The sequence below is a fragment of the Oncorhynchus tshawytscha genome, linkage group LG25 (genome assembly GCF_018296145.1).
Source record: "Oncorhynchus tshawytscha isolate Ot180627B linkage group LG25, Otsh_v2.0, whole genome shotgun sequence".
In the NCBI taxonomy this organism is placed as follows: Eukaryota; Metazoa; Chordata; class Actinopteri; order Salmoniformes; family Salmonidae; genus Oncorhynchus; species Oncorhynchus tshawytscha.
The window spans coordinates 23,579,081-23,600,712 of record NC_056453.1 but is presented as its reverse complement, the minus strand read 5'-3'; the positions used below and the strand labels follow the sequence as shown (position 1 = coordinate 23,600,712).

General features: G+C 45.1%; 1 protein-coding gene across 2 annotated transcripts; it reads right to left on the bottom strand.

The window, feature by feature from the left end:
* Positions 1-330: 330 nt before the first annotated feature.
* Positions 331-20,435, bottom strand: lrrc45 (leucine rich repeat containing 45). 2 transcript variants are annotated; one of them, XM_024388037.2, is made up of 18 exons: positions 20,323-20,435; positions 18,949-19,413; positions 18,620-18,681; positions 18,434-18,504; positions 18,005-18,183; positions 16,164-16,292; positions 15,913-16,025; positions 15,672-15,736; positions 12,646-12,723; positions 3,162-3,297; positions 2,965-3,042; positions 2,608-2,719; positions 2,465-2,535; positions 2,267-2,359; positions 1,924-2,016; positions 1,587-1,760; positions 1,148-1,295; positions 331-948 (listed from the first exon to the last, which is right to left on the bottom strand). In XM_024388037.2, exons 2-18 carry the CDS (start codon positions 19,178-19,180, stop codon positions 755-757), a joined length of 2,028 nt encoding a protein of 675 aa, XP_024243805.1. In that variant the 5' UTR covers positions 19,181-19,413; positions 20,323-20,435; the 3' UTR covers positions 331-754. The 2 variants fall into 2 exon arrangements, with proteins under 2 accessions (XP_024243805.1, XP_024243806.1); XM_024388038.2 differs by having other exon boundaries at positions 15,678-15,736.
* Positions 20,436-21,632: the final 1,197 nt, after the last annotated feature.

Sequence of the window (21,632 nt, the reverse complement as noted above, 5' to 3'; positions counted from 1 at the left end):
ATACACCCAAGAGTGGCTTTGGGACAAGACTCTCAATGTCCTTGAGTGGCCCAGCCAGAGCCTGGTTTTGAACCCGATTGAACATCTCTGGAGAGACCTGAAAATAGCTGTGCAGCGACGCTCCCCATCTAATCTTACAGAACTTGAGAGGATCTGCAGAGAAAAATGGGAGAAACTCCCCAAATACAGGTGTAGCATCATACCCAAGAAGACTCGAGGCTGTAATCGCTGACAAAGTACAGAGTAAAAGGTCTGAATACTTACGTAAATGTGATATTTCAGTTTTGTATTTTTAAAAACCTATTTTTGCCTTGTCATTATGGGGTATTGTGTGTAGATTGATGAGGGGGGAAAAAAACAATTTAATCAATTTTAGAATAAGGCTGTAACGTAACAAAATGTGGAAAAAGTCGAGGGGTCTGAATACTCTACGAATGCACTGTACACCCGAAGCTGCGGATGTCTAGAGGTGAATATCTGTGCTGTTGATATTTTGTGCTGGGGTAGTTTGGAGGGACCAAAGGGGAGAGGGGGAAGGACCGGAGAGGAACACATGGAGTATGGGTGTAATAGAAAGGTTTGGGTCACTTTAGTATCCCACTTTGTGAGGGTGTATGGGCACAAGGTTGTAGGGGTAAATGGGACAGGGGTTAGGGGTCAGAGGTTATTTCTTGGGACTGCAGAACCCCAGTGGTGACCCCTGTACTTAGTGCCTACATAAGGATGGGAAGTGTCAAAGGTTAGATGTCAGAGGTCACTTCTTAGGACTGTAGTGCAGCGGTGACCCCTGTACGTATGTGAGTATAGCGTTCTGGAGGAAGCTAGCTCTCTGGGCCTCGTCCTCTCTCATCCTCTGGATCTCTGCCTCTCTCAGTCTCAGCTTCTCAAACAGAGATGATATCTCACTCTCCTTGTCCAGGGTGGCCTCTCTGTGGTTACTGGCCAGCACTGTGGTAGACAAGACATACACAGAACAAATACTGGTTATTTCAAGTGTGTCAACAAATTATGTCAACTGTAAAACAAAGAGGGAGGACAGGTGAGAGGCAAAAGAGAAAGGGTGAGATGGGCCTTATGTAGAGAAGAGGACAGAGATAGGATGAAGAGAGGAGATGGGAGGGAGAGAGGGACAGGAGAGTGTGCATACCTTTCATCTCTCTCTCCAGAGCAGCTATCTTCTCCTTCAGTCCTCCCTGTGCGGTCCTCTCAGCCTGCAGGTGTCCCATCTGCTCCTGTAGCTCCACCCTGACCCGACTCACCTCTGCAACCTTCTCCTGGTCCTTACCAGACAACTCCTGGAGGGGGACAAATTCTCTATATTTAATTACACCAAAGTGCAAATATTACCATCCCAGTAAACATACAACCCCCACACAACGTTGTCTCTGCCCCTACACATATGAACATCATTCAGTGCTGAGAATTCACCAACCTGATTATGTCAAATCAGTAAAAATCACTTATTAGCATCAAATTGTCCCAGACAAATGTAAGACAAGTACACTGAACTTGATCTAGGTATTGTTTCAGTGTGTATAGTTGGTTGTTTTGTGCCAGTGGTCTCTCTGACACATTCCCAATCTGACCTGCTGCAGCTCCTCTATCCTGCGTCGTAGTCCGTCTGTCTCGATGCTCTGCTGTCCGCTACGAGCCTGCAGCTCAGCTATGGTCTGTTTCTGCTGGGAACAGTGGCTCTGGGACTCATCACGGGACTGACGCAACCCACGCAGCTTCTCCTCTAACCCACTCACACGCTGCTGCTGCTCAGACAGAGGAGGGGAGAGAGAAGAAAGAGTTGAATCCTCACATTGTTATTGCTTTTCCAAATTTCAGGCACACACACTGATACACAGAGACCCAGACAAACAAACACAGTTTCTAACATATTACATTGAGTTGTTCTACAACAGGTGTATAAAGTACCTCCTCCAGGCGAACCTGTACCCGCACCTTCCCCTGTTCCTCCTCTGCCTGGGCTCTCTCTGTAACACAGGCTGCCTTGGCCCTGCTCAACTCCTACAATACGAAAAACACAGTTATACAGGCTGCCTTTGCCCTGATCAACTCCAACAGAGCAGAAGCATACATTAACACAGGCTGCCTTGTCCCTGATCAACTCCAACAAGACAGTTCAGGACAGAAAGACACAGTTACACCTCTGTACTGTCATCTATAGGGATCTTGTGCCACATTATGATCATTGGAATTTAATTGTGATTTACTGAAGGCAATACATTATCAAAAATATCCAATATAAAGAGCTGACCTCCTCCAGCTGTATCCGCTGTCCCTCCAGTTTGAGGATCCGGTCCTGTAGAGCCCTCTGACTCTCCTCAAGGTGACGATTCACATGGTCCACCTACACGCACACAAACCCACAATGTACACTCAATAGAGGGAAAAAGACAGAGTCTGTTGTATATTTAGTGAGAGACATTGTCAGACAGCAGGTTGTCTTCTCTACCTCTTTCTGTCGAAGGTTATTCATGTCCTCCAGAGACTGTTTAGATCTCTTCTTCTCCATCTCCAAACGCTCTGAGGGGGAGAGAAGATATTGAGTATACTCTCTCTCTGTGTGTGTGTGTGTGTGTGTGTGTGTGTGTGTACCTTCTGCCTGTGCTAGCCGTAGCTTTAGCTCTGCTGTGCTGTTGGTGAGCTCCTGCTTCAGCTCAAAAATCTGGTCCTGCTGAGACTTACACCTGCTCTCCATCTTCTCCAACTAACACACACACACACACACACACACACACACACACACACACACACACACACACACACACACACACACACACACACACACACACACACACACACACACACACACACACACACACACACACACACACACACACACACACACACACACACAGAGATAACGAGAGACTGACTCCGTAAACAGCTTAGGTACTGCATCAAAAACACGAACATTATATTCATACACACAAGCGCACACACAACTTATACCTTATTCTTGAGCTGTACGTTTGTCTCTGACATACTGTTAATCTCTCTGAGGAGCTTCCCCTCCCTCAGAGCACTGTCCTGCAGAACCAAACACACACACACCACAATGTTAAGCTCACATACATCTTAACCAGACCATCTGTACATCAGTCTCGCCGTCCCCCTCCCCCTTCCTAGTACCTCCCCTCCATTCATACCTCCTGTTCTTTCTTCCTCTCCCTGCTCTGTCGTTCTCTCTGCTCGTCTTTCTCAGTCTTCACTCTGGTCAGCAGCTCTCCCAGGTTGTGGTTCTTCTGTTCCGACATGGCCAGTGCTGCCTCAGTCATCTGGAATCTAGACACACAGAACGGTCAGGTGTGTGTCTGTGAAAGTCAAAAGAAGGCCAGTTTTATTGCTTCTTTAAACCAGAACAACAGTTTTCAGCTTTGCTAACATAATTGCAAATGATCAATTAGCCTTTTAAAAGTTATAAACTTGTATTTGCTAACACAACGTGCCATTTGAACACATGAGTGATGGTTGCCGATAATGAGCCTCTGTACGCCTATGTAGATATTCCATTAAAAATCAGCTGTTTCCAGCTACAATAGTCATTTACAACATTAACAATGTCTACACTGTATTTTTAAATTTTACCCCCTTTTTCGTGGTATCCAATTGTTAGTAATTACTATCTTTTTCTCATCGCTACATCTCCCGTACGGGCTCGGGAGAAACGAAGGTCGAAAGCCATGCGTCCTCCGAAACACAACCCAACCAAGCCGCACTGCTTATTAACACAGCGCGCTTCCAACCCGGAAGCCAGTGTGTCGGAGGAAACACCGTGCCCCCGGCGACCTGGTTAGCGTGCACTGCGCCCGGCCCGCCACAGGATAGGCCAAACCCTCCCTAACCCGGACGATGCTAGGCCAATTGAGCGTCACCCCATCGAGCCTGGGCTCGAACCCAGAGTCTCTGGTGGCACAGCTAGCACTGCAATGCAGTGCCTTAGACCACAGCGCCACCCAGGAGGCCCTACACTGTATTTCTGATAAATGTGCTTTTCTTTCAAAAACAAGGACATTTCTAAGTGACCCCAAACTTTTGAACAGTAGTGTATATCTAAGACAGAGTGGAAGCCACCCTCCATAGGGTTTATCCAGAGGTACAGTAGTACCTGTGTCCTGTATGAATGAGCCCTGAGGGAGAGGGGACTGAAGTGGGTCACCGTGGATATATATATAGCCGCCTGCCTGGGTTCTCTACCTGAGAACCAAGAATATCTGTCTTTTTAAGTGCCTGATTAAAAATTCAGCATGGGTTTCTTCTAGTCACAGCATCAGTACTTCATTAAGATAAAGGAGATGTGATGAGATTTAAAACAAGATATGGAAGGTGAGGAACTTCCACCTAAGACTCATATTAGTAAAATTCTCATATATTTACATGTGGCTCAAACGTCTTCTAATCATTGTAGATCTGAACATAGACAGTAAGAAGTACCAGTAACGCACTCACTACGGAAGTGATCCGATGAAGCGGATTTGATTTATTTCACCTGTATTTAACCAGGTAGGCAAGTAGAGAACAAGATCTCATTTATGCTAAACTACAGGACTGTTTTGCTAGCACAGACTGGAATATGGTCCAGGATTCATCCGATGGCATTGAGGAGTTTACCACATCAGTCAACGGCTTCATTAATAAGTGCATCGACGATGTCGTCCCAACAGTGACGAGTATTTACGTAATTATGACATAACATTGAAAGTTGTGCAATGAAACAGCAATATTTAGACTTAGGGATGCCATCCGTTAGATAAAATACCGAACAGTTCCGTATTTCACTGAAAGAATAAACGTTTTGTTTTCGAAATGATAGTTTCCGGATTCAACCATTTAATGACCTAAGGCTCGTATTTCTGTGTGTTATTATGTTATAATTAAGTCTATGATTTGAAATTTGATAGAGCAGTCTGACTGAGCGATGGTAGGCACCAGCAGGCTTGTAAGCATTCTTTCAAACAGCACTTTTGCGTGTTTTGCCAGCAGCTCTTTTCAATGCTTCAAGCATTGAGCTGTTTATGACTTTAAGCCTATCAACTCCCGAGATTAGGCTGGTGTAACCGATGTGAAATGGCTAGCTAGTTAGCGGGGTGCGTGCTAATAGCATTTCAAACGTCACTCGCTCTGAGACTTGGAGTGGTTGTTCCCCTTGCTCTGCAAGGGCTGCGGCTTTTGTGGAGCAATGGGTAACGCTGCTTCGAGGGTGGCTGTTGTCGATGTGTTCCTGGTTCGAGCCCAGATAGCAGCGAGGAGAGGGATGGAAGCTATACTGTTACACTGGCAATACTAAAGTGCCTATAAGAACATCCAATAGTCAAAGGCAGTGGTTCTTAACCTGGGTTCGATCGAACCCCAGGGGTTCGGTGAGTCAGTCTCAGGGGTTCGGCGGAGGTCAAGACACACATCGGACTCATATGATTCGTGATGACATGCCCCGCTTGGCCATCATTGGCTGCAGGTGATCACGCTACATCGCTTGGCCTATCTGTGCTGCAGGGAATTTGGTGCGCTCAGTAGTCGACTTGCGACTGTCGTGATGGTATGTCTTGTGATTTCTTTATTAATATTTTAATCCCTTCATACTTACTATGTCGAGCAAAAAAAGAAAGTGGTCGGACGAATATGTACAATATGGATTCACATGTATAACGGAACGTGATGGGAGTCAGCGTCCTAACTGCATGATTTGCAATGCCAAGTTGAGCAATTCTAGTCTAGCACCGGCAAAACTAAGAGAACACTTCTTAAGCTGCATGGAGATGGAAAATACAAGAACACAACGCTCGCTGAATTCAAGGTAAAGAGAGCCAGATTCGATGAAAAGGCTACTCTGCCTGTTCTTGGCTTTGTACCTATCAACAAACTGATCCTCACAGAATTGTACGAAGTTGCTTACCTGATCGCAAAGCATGGCAAACCACACACCATTGGTGAAACACTCATAAAACCAGCTGTGTTGAAGATGGCGAATATCATGCTGGGAAAAGAGGCTGAAGTTAAGTTATCCCAAATTCCTCTTTCAAATGACACTATCAGCAACAGAATAGAGGACATGAGCTAAGACATCTTGGCTCAAGTAGTTGCAGATCTGATTTCAAGCCCGGCAAAATTCAGCCTTCAACTCGATGAGACCACAGACGTTTCCAATCTAAGCCAGCTTGCTGTATTCGTGCGCTATGTGAAAGACGACGTGATAAAGATGCAGGGCGGTGGAGTCAACATCATCGAAGCGGAGGAAAACCTGAAGGCTTTTCAAAAAAAGCTACTGTTATGGAAACGATGAACAGAGAACGATAACTTCGCAAACTTTCCCCTGCTGGACGACTGTGTAAGTAAGATCGAAGATGAATCTGGAATCGGAGACATTTCTGTACCAGCGGAACTGAAGCAAGCAATTGCCACGCACTTAGATGAGCTTGCAAAGTCTCTCGACAGATACTTCCCTACAAGAGAGTCATATCCAGCATGGGTGAGACAGCCGTTCACGTTTAGTGTTGAGACAACAGATGTAAATGATGAATACCTCGGTGAAATCATTGAAATACAGCAGAGCCAGGTTTAACAGCAGCTCTTCAGAACAACAACGCTTTCAATGTTTTGGTGTCAACAAATGGTAACGTACCCTGTTATTGCTAAGAAAGCTCTGGAGATTTTTATGCCGTTTGTTACAACATATCTTTGCGAGCAATCCTTTTCGAGGATGCTGGACATAAAAACGAAGAAAAGTAACAGACTTTGTTGCGAAAATGACATGAGAGTGCACTTGCCAAGGTGAAGCCGCACATACCCCAACCAGAAGCCATGGGTACAGGCAACATCCGCACTGAGCTAAAGGCTAGAGCTGCTTCTTTGAAGGATCGGAACACTAATCTGGACGCTTATAAGAAATTCTGCTTTGCCCCCCCCCCCAACGAACCATCAAACAAATAACGCAAAGTGTCTTGCTACACCGGCTCCAACGCTGGTTTGATGTGGCAGGTCTTGCAAACCATCATGGTTTACAAAAGGAAGCCCAGCCGCGAGCTGCCCAGTGATGCAAGCCTACCAGATAAGCTAAATACCTTCTATGCTCAATTTGAGGCAAGCAACACTGAACCATGCATGAGAGCACCAGCTGTTCCGGACAACTGTGTGAGTAGGACCTTTAAACAGGTAAATATTCACAGAGCCGCAGGGCCAGACGGATTACCAGGACATGTACTCAGCGCATGCACTGACCAGCTGGCAAGTCTCTTCACAGACATTTTCAAACTCTCACTGACCTAGTCTGTAATACCTACATGTTTCAAACAGACCACCATAGTCCCTGTGCCGCGATGCGGATCCTGTGTTCTGCCTTACAACCAGTGTAACCGAGTGGATCACATGCAGCGACCAAAAAAAAAAAACGACTCAGAAAAAGAGGGAAACGAAGCGGTCTTCTGGTCAGACTCCGGAGACGGGCACATCGTGCACCACTCCCTAGCATTCTTCTTGCCAATGTCCAGTCTCTTGACAACAAGGTTGATGAAATCCGAGCAAGGGTAGCATTCCAGAGGGACATCAGAGACTGTAACGTTCTTTGCTTCACGGAAACATGGCTAACTGGAGAGACGCAATCCGAAGCCAGCGGGTTTCTCCACGCATCGCGCCGACAGAAACAAACATCTTTCTGGTAAGAAGACGGGGCGGGGGCGTATGTCTTATGGCCAACGTGACATGGTGTGATGAAAGAAACATACAGGAACTCAAATCCTTCTGTTCACCTGATTTAGAATTCCTCACAATCAAATGTAGACCGCATTATCTACCAAGAGAATTCTCTTCGATTATAATCACAGCCGTATATATCCCCCAAGCAGACACATCGATGGCTCTGAACGAACTTTATTTAACTCTCTGCAAACTGGAAATGATTTATCCGGAGGCTGCATTCATTGTAGCTGGGGATTTTAACAAGGCTAATCTGAAAACAAGACTCCCTAAATTTTATCAGCATATCGACGCAACCAGGGGTGGAAAGACCCTGGATCATTGTTACTCTAACTTCCGCAACGCATATAAGGCCCTGCCCCGCCCCCTTTCGGAAAAGCTGACCACGACTCCATTTTGTTGATCCCTGCCTACAGACAGAAACTAAAACAAGAAGCTCCCACGCTGAGGTCTGTCCAACGCTGGTCCGACCAAGCTGACTCCACACTCCAAGACTGCTTCCATCACGTGGACTGGGAGATGTTTCAGCGTCAGACAACAACATTGATGAATACGCTGATTCGGTGTGCGAGTTCATTAGAACGTGAAAGATGTCGTTCCCATAGCAACGATTAAAACATTCCCTAACCAGAAACCGTGGATTGATGGCAGCATTCGTGTGAAACTGAAGGCACGAACCACTGCTTTTAATCAGGGCAAGGTGTCTGGTAACATGACTGAATACAAACAGTGCAGCTATTCCCTCCGCAAGGCTATCAAACAAGCTAAGCGCCAGTACAGAGACAAAGTAGAATCTCAATTCAACGGCTCAGACACAAGAGGTATGTGGCAGGGTCTACAGTCAATCACGGACTACAGGAAGAAACCCAGCCCAGTCACGGACCAGGATGTCTTGCTCCCAGGCAGACTAAATAACTTTTTGCCCGCTTTGAGGACAATACAGTGCCACTGACACGGCCTGCAACGGAAACATGCGGTCTCTCCTTCACTGCAGCCGAAGTGAGTAAGACATTTAAACGTGTTAACCCTCGCAAGGCTGCAGGCCCAGACGGCATCCCCAGCCGCGCCCTCAGAGCATGCGCAGACCAGCTGGCCGGTGTGTTTACGGACATATTCAATCAATCCCTATACCAGTCTGCTGTTCCCACATGCTTCAAGAGGGCCACCATTGTTCCTGTTCCCAAGAAAGCTAAGGTAACTGAGCTAAACGACTACCGCCCCGTAGCACTCACATCCGTCATCATGAAGTGCTTTGAGAGACTAGTCAAGGACCATATCACCTCCACCCTACTTGACACCCTTGACCCACTCCAATTTGCTTACCGCCCAAATAGGTCCAAATAGGCCCTAACCCATCTGGACAAGAGGAATACCTATGTGAGAATGCTGTTCATCGACTACAGCTCGGCATTCAACACCATAGTACCCTCCAAGCTCGTCATCAAGCTCGAGACCCTGGGTCTCGACCCCGCCCTGTGCAACTGGGTACTGGACTTCCTGACGGGCCGCCCCCAGGTGGTGAGGGTAGGCAACAACATCTCCTCCCCGCTGATCCTCAACACTGGGGCCCCACAAGGGTGCGTTCTGAGCCCTCTCCTGTACTCCCTGTTCACCCACGACTGCGTGGCCATGCACGCCTCCAACTCAATCATCAAGTTTGCGGACGACACAACAGTGGTAGGCTTGATTACCAACAACGACGAGACGGCCTACAGGGAGGAGGTGAGGGCCCTCGGAGTGTGGTGTCAGGAAACTAACCTCACACTCAACGTCAACAAAACTAAGGAGATGATTGTGGACTTCAGGAAACAGCAGAGGGAACACCCCCCCATCCACATCGATGGAACAGTAGTGGAGAGGGTAGCAAGTTTTAAGTTCCTCGGCATACACATCACAGACAAACTGAATTGGTCCACTCACACAGACAGCATCGTGAGGAAGGCGCAGCAGCGCCTCTTCAACCTCAGGAGGCTGAAGAAATTCGGCTTGTCACCAAAAGCACTCACAAACTTCTACAGATGCACAATCGAGAGCATCCTGGCGGGCTGTATCACCGCCTGGTATGGCAGGACCGCCCTCAACCGTAAGGCTCTCCAGAGGGTAGTGAGGTCTGCACAACGCATCACCGGGGGCAAACTACCTGCCCTCCAGGACACCTACACCACCCGATGCTACAGGAAGGCCATAAAGATCATCAAGGACATCAACCACCCGAGCCACTGCCTGTTCACCCCGCTGCCATCCAGAAGGCGAGGTCAGTGCATCAAAGCTACCGAGAGACTGAAAAACAGCTTCTATCTCAAGGCCATCAGACTGTTAAACAGCCACCACTAACATTGAGTGGCTACTGCCAACACACTGTCAATGACACTGACTCTACTCCAGCCACTTTAATCATGGGAATTGATGGGAAATGATGTAAATATATCACTAGCCACTTTAAACAATGCTACCTTATATAATGTTACTTACCCTACATTGTTCATCTCAAATGACTGTACTCTATATCATCGACTGCATCCTTATGTAGTATCACTTTTAACATCTGGTTTAGCCATGAAATGCTTTGAAAGGTTTTTTTTTGGAATTGTTAGATTACTGGTCATTGGCTCACATCATTTCGCTACACCATAATCTGCTAACCACACCCTGGAGCCACTCCTGGAGCCATGAAATGCTTTGAAAGGCTGGTCATGGCTCACATCAACACCATAATCCTAAACACCCTGGAGCCACTCCAATTTGCATACCGCCCCAACAGATCCACAGATGACGCAATCTCTATTGCACTCCACACTGCCCTTTCCAATATGGACAAAAAGAAAACCTGTGAGAGAATACTGTTCAATTACTACAGTTCAGCATTCAACACCATAGTGCCATCCAAGCTCATCACTAAGCTAAGGATCCTGCGACTGAACACCTCCCTCTGCAACTGAATCCTGGACTTCCTGACGGGCCACCTCCAGGTGGTGGGGGTAGGCAACAACACATCCACAATGCTGACCCTCAACACGAGGGCACCTCAGGGGTGCGTGCTTAGTGTCCTCCTGTACTCCCTGTTCATCCATGACTGCATGCCCATGCACGACTGCAACACCATCATTAAGTTTGCAGACGACACAACGGTGGTAGGCCAAATCACAGACGACAATGAAACAGCTTATAGGGAGGAGGTCAGAGACAACAACGTCAGCAAGACAAAGGAGCTGATCGCGGACCACAGGAAACGGAGGGCCGAGCACGCCCCCATTCACATCGACGGGGCTATAGTGGAGCGGGTCAAGAGCTTCAAGTTCCTCTGTGTCCACATCAGTAAGGAACTATCATGGTCCAAACACACCAACACAGTCATGAAGAAGGCACAACAATGCCTCTGCTCCCTCTGGAGTCTGAAAAGATTTAACGTGGGCCCTCAGATCCTCAAAGTTCTACAGCTGCACCACTGAGAGCATCTATGGCAACTGCTTGGCATCCGACCGTAACATGCTGACTACACCGGGCGAGCATGCATGTTGATTAATCCACAGATAAAAGGGTAAACCAAGTTTGTTTATAGTAATCTCTCCTCCTTCAGGCTTCTTCTTCTGACTTTATATGGTGGTTGGCAACCAACTTTAAGGTGCATTACCACCACCACTGGACTGAAGTGTGGACCTCAGTTCATCTTTCAATCACCCACATGGGTATATGCTCCGAAAAACCAATGAGGAGATGGTAGAGGCGGGACTTGCAGCATGTCAAGTGTCACAGAACCAAGTTGCATTTTAGCGCCTGGCTATGCTGACGCTCGCTGACGAGTGCGAGCAGTGTGGATGCAATGATTGAATAACATGTATGTGGAAATGAGTTTTGCAACACTCACGCACATAACACGAGCGGTGTGGTCAGCATGTAGGCACTACAGAGGGTAGTGTGTACAGCCCAGTACATCACTGGGTGTCATGCCCTGACCATAGAGAGCTGTATATTCTCTATGTTGGTTGGGGCATGACAGTGACTCAGGTGGGTTATCTAGGTGATTTATGATCTATGTTGGCCTGGTAGGGTTCCCAATCAGAGACTGCTGTTTATCGTTGTCTCTGATTGGGGATCATATTTAGGTAGCCATTTTCTCATTGTGCTTTGTGGGATCTTGACCATGGATAGTTGCCCATTAGCACTATTGTTAGATTCACGGTTCGTTTTGAGATTTATTGTTTTTGTTTTGCTAAGAGTTTCAACTAGAAATCAAAAGATGTGGAACCCAGATCACGCTGCGCTTTGGTCCAGTTATTCTAACGATCGTGACACTGGGGCTGAGCTCCCTCCCATCCAGGACCTCTATACCAGGTGGTGTCAGAGGAAGGACCTAAAACTTGTCAAAACTCCAGTCACCTAAGTCATAGACTGTTCTTTCTGCTACCACAAGGCAAGTGGTACCTGAGATCCAAGTCTGGGACCAAAAGGCTCCTGGACAGCTTCTGCCCCCAAGCCATACAGCCAGACTGCTAAACAGTTAATCAAATGGCTAACCGGACTATTTGCATCAAACCACATTTTTTTGCACTAACTCTCTTGCAATGGCTCTATGAACTCACTGGACTCTACTCACACACTCGCACTCCAACACACACATGCACTCACACACACACAGACACACACGCATATTGACGCCATATATTGACACTTTCACACACGCTGATGCTACTCTGTTTATTATCTATCATGATTGCCTAGTCACGACCTCATACCCCTGCACATTGAATTGGGACCGGTTCTCCTTGTATATAGTCTCGTTATTGTTGTGTTACTATTTCTTTCTTTAAAAATGTTTCTTACTTTTTAACTGTGCATTGTTGAGAAAGGACTCATAAGTAAGCATTTCACAGTAAAGTCTACACCTGTTGATGTGACTTGAGGATGAATGTGGGGTTTAAACATGGACTGATGAGGCCTGCTTACTTGGCTGTGAGAGAGTTGACAACAGACTTCCTCTCGTTCAGGGCCTCCTGGAGCTGACCCACATGGATAGATGTGGTCCTGGAGGAGAGGGAAACACAGGGTCATTAATATGTACAGAGCCTTCAGAAAGTATTCATACCCCTCGACTTATTCCACATTGTGCGTTACAGCCTGAATTCAAAATGTATTAAATAGATCTTCACACAATAGCCCATAATGACAAAGTAAAAAAATGTTTTTAGAAATGTTTGCAAATGTATTGAAAATAAAGAACACTCATTTACAAGTATTTGAAGTATTCAATAAATGTCAGAATCACCTTTGGCAGTGAATACAGCTGTGAGTCTTTCTGGGTAAGTCTCTAAGAGCTTTGCACACCTGGATTGTACAATATTTGCACAATATTATTTTTTTATTCTTCAAGCTTTGTCAAGTTGGTCGTTGATGATTGCTAGACAGCCATTTTCAAGTCTTGCAATTGATTTAAGCCGATTTAAGTCAAAACTGTAACTAGGCCATTCAGAAAAATTCAATGTCCAGTGTATATTTGGCCTTGTATTTTAGGTTATTGTCCTGCTGAAAAGTGAATGTCTCCCAGTGTCTCTTGGAAAGCAAACTGAACCAGGTTTTCCTCTAGGATTTTGCCTGTGCTTAGCTCTATTCCGTTTATTTTTATCCTAAAAACTCCCTAGTCCTTGCCGATGACAAGCATACCCATAACATGATGCAGCCACCACCATGCTTGAAAACATGAGTGGTACTCAATGATGTGTTGTGTTTACCCCAAACATAACTCTTTGTGTTCAGGATAAAAAGTGAAATTATTTTTGGGCAGTTTTACTTTAGTGCCTTATTAAATGTGTGTTTGAAACTCACTGCTCAACAGAGAGACCTTACAGATAATTGTATGTGTGGGATACAGAGATAAGGTTGTCATTCAAAAAATCATGTTAAAACACTATTATTGTAAAGTCCATGCAACTTATTATACAACTTGTTAAGCACATTTTTACTCCTGAACGTATTTAGACTTGTCATAACAAAAGGGGTTGAATACTTATTGACTCAAGACATTTCAGCTTTTAATTTTCAATTAATTAGTAAAATATCTAAAAAACCTAATTCTACTTTGACATTATGAGGTTTTGTGTGTACGCCAGTACAACAAAATCTCAATTGAATCCATTTTAAATTCTGTCCATAAAACAACAAAATGTGGAAAAAGTAAAAGGGTGTGAATACTTTCTGAAAGCACTGTATGTCTATAGATTGTATGTACAGTGCATTCAGAAAGTATTCACACCCCTTACCCTTTTCCACATTTTGTTACATTACAGCCTTATTCTAAAATGGATTAAATAAAAATAAAAAACTCAATCTACACACAATACCCCATAATGACAAAGCGAAAACAGGTTTTTAGAATTATTTATTTTTTAAACAGAAATACATTATGTAAATAAGTATTCAGACCCTTTGCTCTGAGACTGGAAATCTAGCTCAGATGTATCCTTTTTCCATTGATTATGGAAACAGGATACGTTTCTACAACTTAATTGGAGATGTTTCTACAACTTAATTGAATTTACCACACGTGGACTCCGATCGATTGGACATGATGTAGAAAAGCACACACCTGTCTATATAAAGGTCCCACAGTTGACAGCGCATTTTTTTAAAAAACAAGCCATGAGGTTGAAGGAATTGTCCGTAGAGCTCCGAGACATGATTGTGTCGAGGCACAGATCTGGGGAAGGGTACCAACAAATTTCTGCAGCATTGAAGATCCCCAAGAACACAATGGCCTCCATCATTCTTAAATGGAAGAAGTTTGGAACTAGAGCTGGCCGCCCAGCCAAACTGAACAATCGGGGGAGAAGGGCCTTGGTCAGTGAGATGACAAAGAACCCGATGGTCACTCTGACAGAGCTTCAGATTTCATCTGTGGAGATGGGAGGACCTTCCAGAGGACAACCATCTCTGCAGCGCTCCACCAATCAGGCCTTTATGGTAGAGTGGCCAGACGGAAGCCCCTCCTCAGTAAAAGGCACATGACAGTCCGCTTGGCGTTGGCCAAAAGGCACCTAAAGGACTCTCAGACCATGAGAAACAATATTCTCTGGTCTGATGAAACCAAGACTGAACTCCTAGGCATGAATGCCAAGCGTCTGGAGGAAACCTGGCACCATCCCTACGGTGAAGCATGGTGGTGGCAGCATCATGCTGTGAGGATGTTTTTCAGCTGCAGGGACTGGCAGACTAGTCAGGATCGAGGGAAAGATGAACGGAGCAAAGTACAGAGAGATCCTTGATGAAAACCTGCTCCAGAGCGCTCAGGACCTGAGACTGGGGCGAAGGTTCACCTTCCAACAGGACAACGACCCTAAGTACACAGCCAAGACATCACAGGAGAGAAGTCTCTGAATGTCATTAAGTGGCCCAGCCAGAACCAGGACTTCTCTAATCAAACATCTCTAGAGAGACCTGAAAATAGCTGTGCAGCAACGCTCCCCATCCAACCTGACAGAGCTTGAGGATCTGCAGAGAAGAATGGGAGAAACTCCCCAAATACAGGTGTGCCAAGCTTGTAGCGTCATACCAAGAAGACTCGAGGCCCTAATCTCTGCCAACGGTGCTTCATCTGAGTAAAAGGGTCTGAATACTTATGTAAATGTAATATTAACATTTGAGTTTTTTTATGTCTAAAAACCAGTTTTTACTTTGTCATTATGGGGTATTGTGTGTAGATTGATGAGAAAAATAAATAATTTAATACATTTTAGAATAGGGCTGTAACACAACAAAATGTGGAAAAAGTCAAGGGGTCTGAATACTTTCCGAATGCACTGTAGCTACATGACCTATGTTAGCCTGGGTGCCAGTCTGTTTCTGCTTTTAAGCCAAGTTGTCATTGTCTAGCCAGACAAGTCCTGTTGGCAACACAATAACGTTGCTATTGTTGTTATTATTTTTCTTATTATTGTTGATGCAGAAACAGTCAAGGCTAGTCTTATTGTACCACTCACGCTGACCTGGTGCTTCGGCCCATCTCGTCTCTCTGTTTGTCTATGGTCTCCATCAGACTCAGAAACTAAAGGGAGAGAGGGAAAGGCAACATAAACATCTTGTTCATCTGCACACACATTTCTAAACATAAAATGGTAAATAATAAACCAAGATACAGTATATTATGTGCAGTGCTATTCCCTTGTCTCTCCCCGTCTTGTTCTACATGGAGGAGAAGTCTATTTCCCAGCAGCTCCATACCTGGCGTCCCTTCTCCTCCTTGAGGATCTGGATCTCCTTGCTGAGGACCTGGGTTCTGCTGCGGCTCTCTCTCACAGTGGACTGCCTGTCCGAGTTATGATCCATCGCCTGCTCTATGGAGGGGGGAGACCATAGGTGGGGGGTGGTTACTTCAATCAAAAACATTACAATAACAGACGTTCAGCAACACACAAGCTTAGACAGACTGACTGACACTGAGACAGACAGACACACACACACAAACAGCTTACCGAGGGCTTTGAGTGTGTCGCTGGGGATGTTGTTTCCAGCCATCTCCAGGTGTGTCAGGGTCCTGTTCTGCTGTAGAGCCTCCAGGAAGGACCGGCCACCCAGCAGACCAATGTTGTTCCACCTCACATCTATACAACCACAACACAGGCAACAGACCAGATAAGAGAACCATGACACCTTTGCTGTCTAGGCATCAAATGGTACATTGTTCATGGACCCAGTCTCCCAGAAAAAAATCTAGTTCGAGCCTGTATCCTTGCCCCCAAAAATGTGATATTTTCGGTTCTGAAGGTATTGAATCAGTCAGTGTAAGCAGTATGGTGATGACCTTGCTTTCTCATGGGCTCTGGGGACCATAATGCTTACACCTACCTGGTTCTTTCAAGTTGTGAAGACAGTGACACCGAAGGTGTAGGGGCTAGGAGAATAGCTTCTGGGTTGTTTTCAGACAAGGCTTTGGTCTACTCCACAGGGATGTAATGATTCACAATACCCATTGGTCCCGGTTCAAATGTTTAAGACATGAGTGCATCGGTCCGGACCCCAAACCGATAGAAATGTAGCATGCATCAGTCAGGAAATAGATTCAAACATTACAAATCGCCAGTTCACTAAAATGTTTTGGACAAATGACTTTCTTTCTACCTTCTGAAAATACCGCTCATCTTTTGTGACAACTGCATCCTCTTCTTCAGTGTGGAACTAAGCATGTCATTGTGTTAACAGTCATTGATCTACAAGTCATTGTGTAATGCCGAACACCCCCAGGCCATATCAGTAGCCTGGTCAAACTACGCGTTAATTTCAGTTTATGTGACAAAACAAGCAGTCATTGTGTAGAGAATCATTGTACCATCTAAACAGCTGCGTTTCCATAACCAAAAATATTGTATTTTCAGCTGGTGTACAAAACCGAAAGTAAAAGACTCAAAAATGAAACTAAAGAACGGGAAGCATAGAAATAGTGCGCATACAACCAATCTAGCGCTTCTTAGACTTGCTTTCAATGAGAATGACAGATCTACACTGAGTATACAAAGCATTAAGAACACCTGCTTTTTCGAGGACAGACTGACCAGGTGAAAGCAATGATCCATTATTGATGTCACGTGTTAAATCCACTTCAACCAGTGTAGATGAAGGGGAGGAGACAGGTTTAAGAAGGATTTTTTTTAGCCTTGAGACAATTGAGATATGGATTGTGTGGGTGAATGGACAAGACAAAATATTTAAGTGCCTTTGAACGGGGTATGGTAGTCGATGCCAGGTGCACTGGTTTGTGACAAGAGCTCAACAGTTTCCAGTGTGTATCAAGAATGGTCCACCACCCAAAGGACATCCATAGACATACACAGTACATAATTTACACACACACAGAAGTCAGATCAGACAGATACAGCTCAGAGGCTCAACCTATGAGCTCCATCAGCAGCTGATTTTAATTTAGAATGAAAAATGAATGTGTTTATGCAACAAATATTAGTACATCGAATCGTATCGCACCGAATCGATTCTTTCCTCTAATCAAATCGCATTGAATCGCTTCAAACTAAAATGTATTGTTCCCGTATCGGTGCCCATGCATCTAGATACATATTGAATCGTCCTGAAAGGGAAAGATGCACACCCCGACTACTCTAGTTGAATCTCAACTCTAGTGATCTTGGCTGTATTGAGTCATTTCCCAATGCGTGGTGCTCCTTTGTGAAGTTTTCCCTACGTACAGATGTAGGATCAGCTTCCTCTACCCACATCCTAAACTTAACTATTTGTGGGGGAAATGCAAAAACAAATCTGCATCTAAAAAGTAACTTAACCCTACACCTGCAAACCCACTGACCCAGTTCCTGCAGGGTGCTGTTCCGCTTGAGGGCCAGGCAGAGCTCCGAGGCCCCCTGGTGGTTGATCTGGTTGTTGCGCAGGTCCAGCTGGGTTAGACAGGCGTTGGTGGCCAAACCCTCACAGAACACTGAGAACGCCTCCTCCCACATCCCCAACGCATTCCACTCCAACACCAGCCTGTGTCCAACACAACAACCTTAGCTTGGGTTATGGTTCCCTTAGCAATGCAGTATCGTTGTGTATGCACAACTCATGCTGGTCCCAGAAGAAAAGAGGGATTCTTTTTATTTATTTAAAAAAATATAACTGAAATAATCTTAACATACCTGAACGCTTAGCCACATTTTATAGACATTTCAATAGAAATTTCAAACAAAAAGTTTTCATTGAATGATCTAGCTTGCTACTAGCTCACTAACCAACTCACCTGCACAGTGTCTTGTTTCTCACCAACAGCTTCCCTAAAGCCTCAGCTCCTGTTGATCTCAAGTTATTTCCCTGACAACAAATAGAAAATATATGATCAAATTGAAATTTGTCAAGTCAGGCTGGCCACCCCATCTCAGACTGGTCAAGTGGTCTGTGGTGTGTAGAGGCCTCTGATGGTCCTTACCTTCAGATCCAGGACTTTAACAGTAGTGTTGGCACACAGCCCATTCAGGAGCAGCTTGGCACCTGGACATGACAAAGACAAGTGGCAGTCAGGAGCAAGTGTTATCAAAGCGTTGCTATAAAAAGTGTTATCTAAGCATTATAACAATGTAACTAAACTGCAGCAACAAAGCAAACAGTTCTAGCTATATAATCTCTGTGCAGCAGTAGCAAAAGCCCTACAGGATTCATAGTACATCCATGGCTCAAATATACACAGTATCACACAGTCAGCACAGTAACAAAAAGACAGAAAGATCCCCACACGACTACCACCCAACAAACACATACCTTCCTCAGTGAGCATGCAGTCACTGAGGGCCAGCTCGGTGAAGAGTGTGTCTTTGTGAAGGACCCTCCCCAGCACGGCACAGGTGTCTACAGACAGGCTGTGTCCCCTCAGGTCCAGCCTGGATCCTGCTGCGGCTCCCCTGGTCTCCTGGAGCTGAGCTAGCACTGACTCCTGGGGATCCACGCCCCCCTCCTTACACAGACGCAGGTAGGTCCGTCTGAAATCCTCCATACTGGGCCGTACACTGTCTCAGAGCTGTTTGGATTCCTTTTGAGCTCCTCTGTCGTTTGTTACTAGTATTCTCCTCCTCTCTTTCAGTCCCTCTGTTCCTCTCCGGGTTCTCTGTGCAGCTTCAATCCCTCATCCGCCCACTCACCCCTTCTTTTCCTCTTCAGTTTTTCTTTGTTCCTTCCCGGACCCTCCGATCCTGCCCAGCACTGTGCTGTCGCCCTGGCCTGATGGAGCTGTGGGGTGAATTGGGAGACAAGTGAGGAAACCCAGCTTAGACTATGTCTGTCTGACATTCAAAATAAATTACTTATAATTTCTAGGCTCTTTACTCTCTCTCTGGGGTTTGGATGTCTTTAAAAAAAATCAGCTCAAGAGCTTTGTAAAGATGGTCATTTACATCATTGAGTAACTGGAACTGGCTACAATAATCAACATTGCATAAATTACAGCAAGAACTATGATTAACAAGCTAGCAGCTGGTGCAGAATTGTCAAAGCCTACTTTTGACCACTACATCAATTAGGATGCATTCAGAGCTAAAAATGACATCAGGCAGGCAGCAATCATCTCTTTCAGTGATTTTGGCAGACAATGCATGGCTGAAGAAGATGAAGCAATCCAGTCCACTATCCAATTAGTGATGATGGCCCTTCAGCAACTGCCACTGACACCATTGCTGATTTATCTAGCTAACGTTACCTAGCTATTTCCCTAACTAGCTAGCTATTTAAATAGTAAGACTAAGGTTGCAGCACACTGTCTATCTGGTTAACCAAACCATTGTTGATGAAAATGGTTGGATGAGTAGTAACCCACCTTATTGTTGTTGACAAATGAGCTTATCCATGACTGACAGGCTAGCTGTTACAGTAGTACAGTAAAGTTAGCTAATCTGTTAACATGGGTAATGGCTAATAGACTAACTGACACTGTTTCTCTTAGTAAACAATGAGATTAACGTTAACTAGCTAGCTACATTACTGTAGTTACTGGCAGCTTGTTTAGCTAACTAGCTAACGTTACCTGTTCACCTTCCTGCAATATATTGCTTCCTAGTTTAAAAAAAAAAAAAGTCAAGAGAAGAAACGAGAGGAATTTACACCGTAGATCACATCGCTATAAGGTTTTTGCAAAGATCAAACCTTGTTAGTTGTTGTTGACTGGTGCAAGTTTTCAAGTGACAGTTGAATTAGCTGGAAGGTAACCAGGAAGTGGGATTCACGTCGGATTGATATGTACGTAAGCGCAGTGCATGTCGTTACGTGTAGTTGTGAGAAGCGCGCGCGATGGAGGAGTCTTGGCGCTCAATTTGGAACATTATAGACCCTGTCTGTGCTTGCCTTTCATCATGTTTTCTAAAGAAATGGCTCAGTTGTTGCTTAGTCGCTCGTTTTGTTCAACATCTATAAACTGAAAGTAATGTTAATAGGGGCAGGAAGCCTAGCAGTTAGTGCAGAGAGACAGCAACAGGAGGGTTGCCAGTTCGAATCCCAGGTCTGACAGGAAGAATCTGCCAGGAAGTGAGCTGGCAACCAGAGAGTTGCTGGTATCAAAATCCTAAATGATGTTGCTTGCTGTTGTGCCGCTTGAGCAATGCACTTAACCCCCCACAACAACAGTGCCCAGTGTGGCAGCCCCCGCACCTCTCCAAAAAACATGTATGTGTGTCTTTCAGAGGGGTTGGGTTAAAAGCGGAAGTCAAATTTAATTTGGACCTTGTGTGCAATTCACCAATAAAGTGATCTCATACTTAATCTTAAAACTAGCTAGCTACATTATCAACCAGCCACAGACTGTTGGGCGAAAGCTAGCTATATAGTTCACTGTGGCTGCTTGAATCAGAAACATCTCAAAAGATCCGACTTTCGTCATCTCTTCTGATTAAGTGCTTCAGTTGTTCTTCAGTCGATCAAATCCTGAAAATAATAACACTTAGTGGCCTGTTCTTTGAAATGAATTTAACCTTTGAAAACCGAAGTAACTTTACAACCTTGTAAACAAATGCGTCAGCATGTTGGTGGAAGTTGTGTGTTACAGATGACATATTGATCTGTGGATCTGAGCATTCCACACCTGTCTGAGAATAAGCAGCTTTGTTTGACCTGAAATTGGGTTTGTCCTAAAAGACAGAGGGAGAGAGAGAGGCAAAAACTCTTATTTAAACCCAGAGGAGGAAAGAAAGAGTTCCCAGATGGGGTTTAGGCTGTTGTGAGGAACTGAGTTCAGTTTGTGTTTCAGCATCCTTCACTCGGACACACAAACAGAGGAACTTGGGCCACAAGCTCACGAGGAGCACATCTAAGGAAGATTCCAGAGGGAAAATGTAAATGTATGACTGAGGTTGTTTTTAGAGCTTGGTTCAGAGTGAAATTTCAGTCTGTTTAGCAGCACATAATCGACGTAGCTCTCATTTGAAGGACAGACAGAAAGGTTAGGTGTGTAGGAATGGATG

What these genes read in the sequence shown, in the direction of transcription:
- lrrc45 (XM_024388037.2), bottom strand. Translation starts at nt 19,180, where the DNA reads ATGGAGGATTTCAGACGGACCTACCTGCGTCTGTGTAAGGAGGGGGGC. An exon ending in AGGAGGAGAAGGGACGCCAG is followed by an intron (nt 15,737 to 15,912) that starts GTATGGAGCTGC and finishes CTCTCCCTTTAG; the next exon opens with TTTCTGAGTCTGATGGAGAC. An exon ending in GGATAGAGGAGCTGCAGCAG is followed by an intron (nt 1,296 to 1,586) that starts GTCAGATTGGGA and finishes GTCCCCCTCCAG; the next exon opens with GAGTTGTCTGGTAAGGACCA.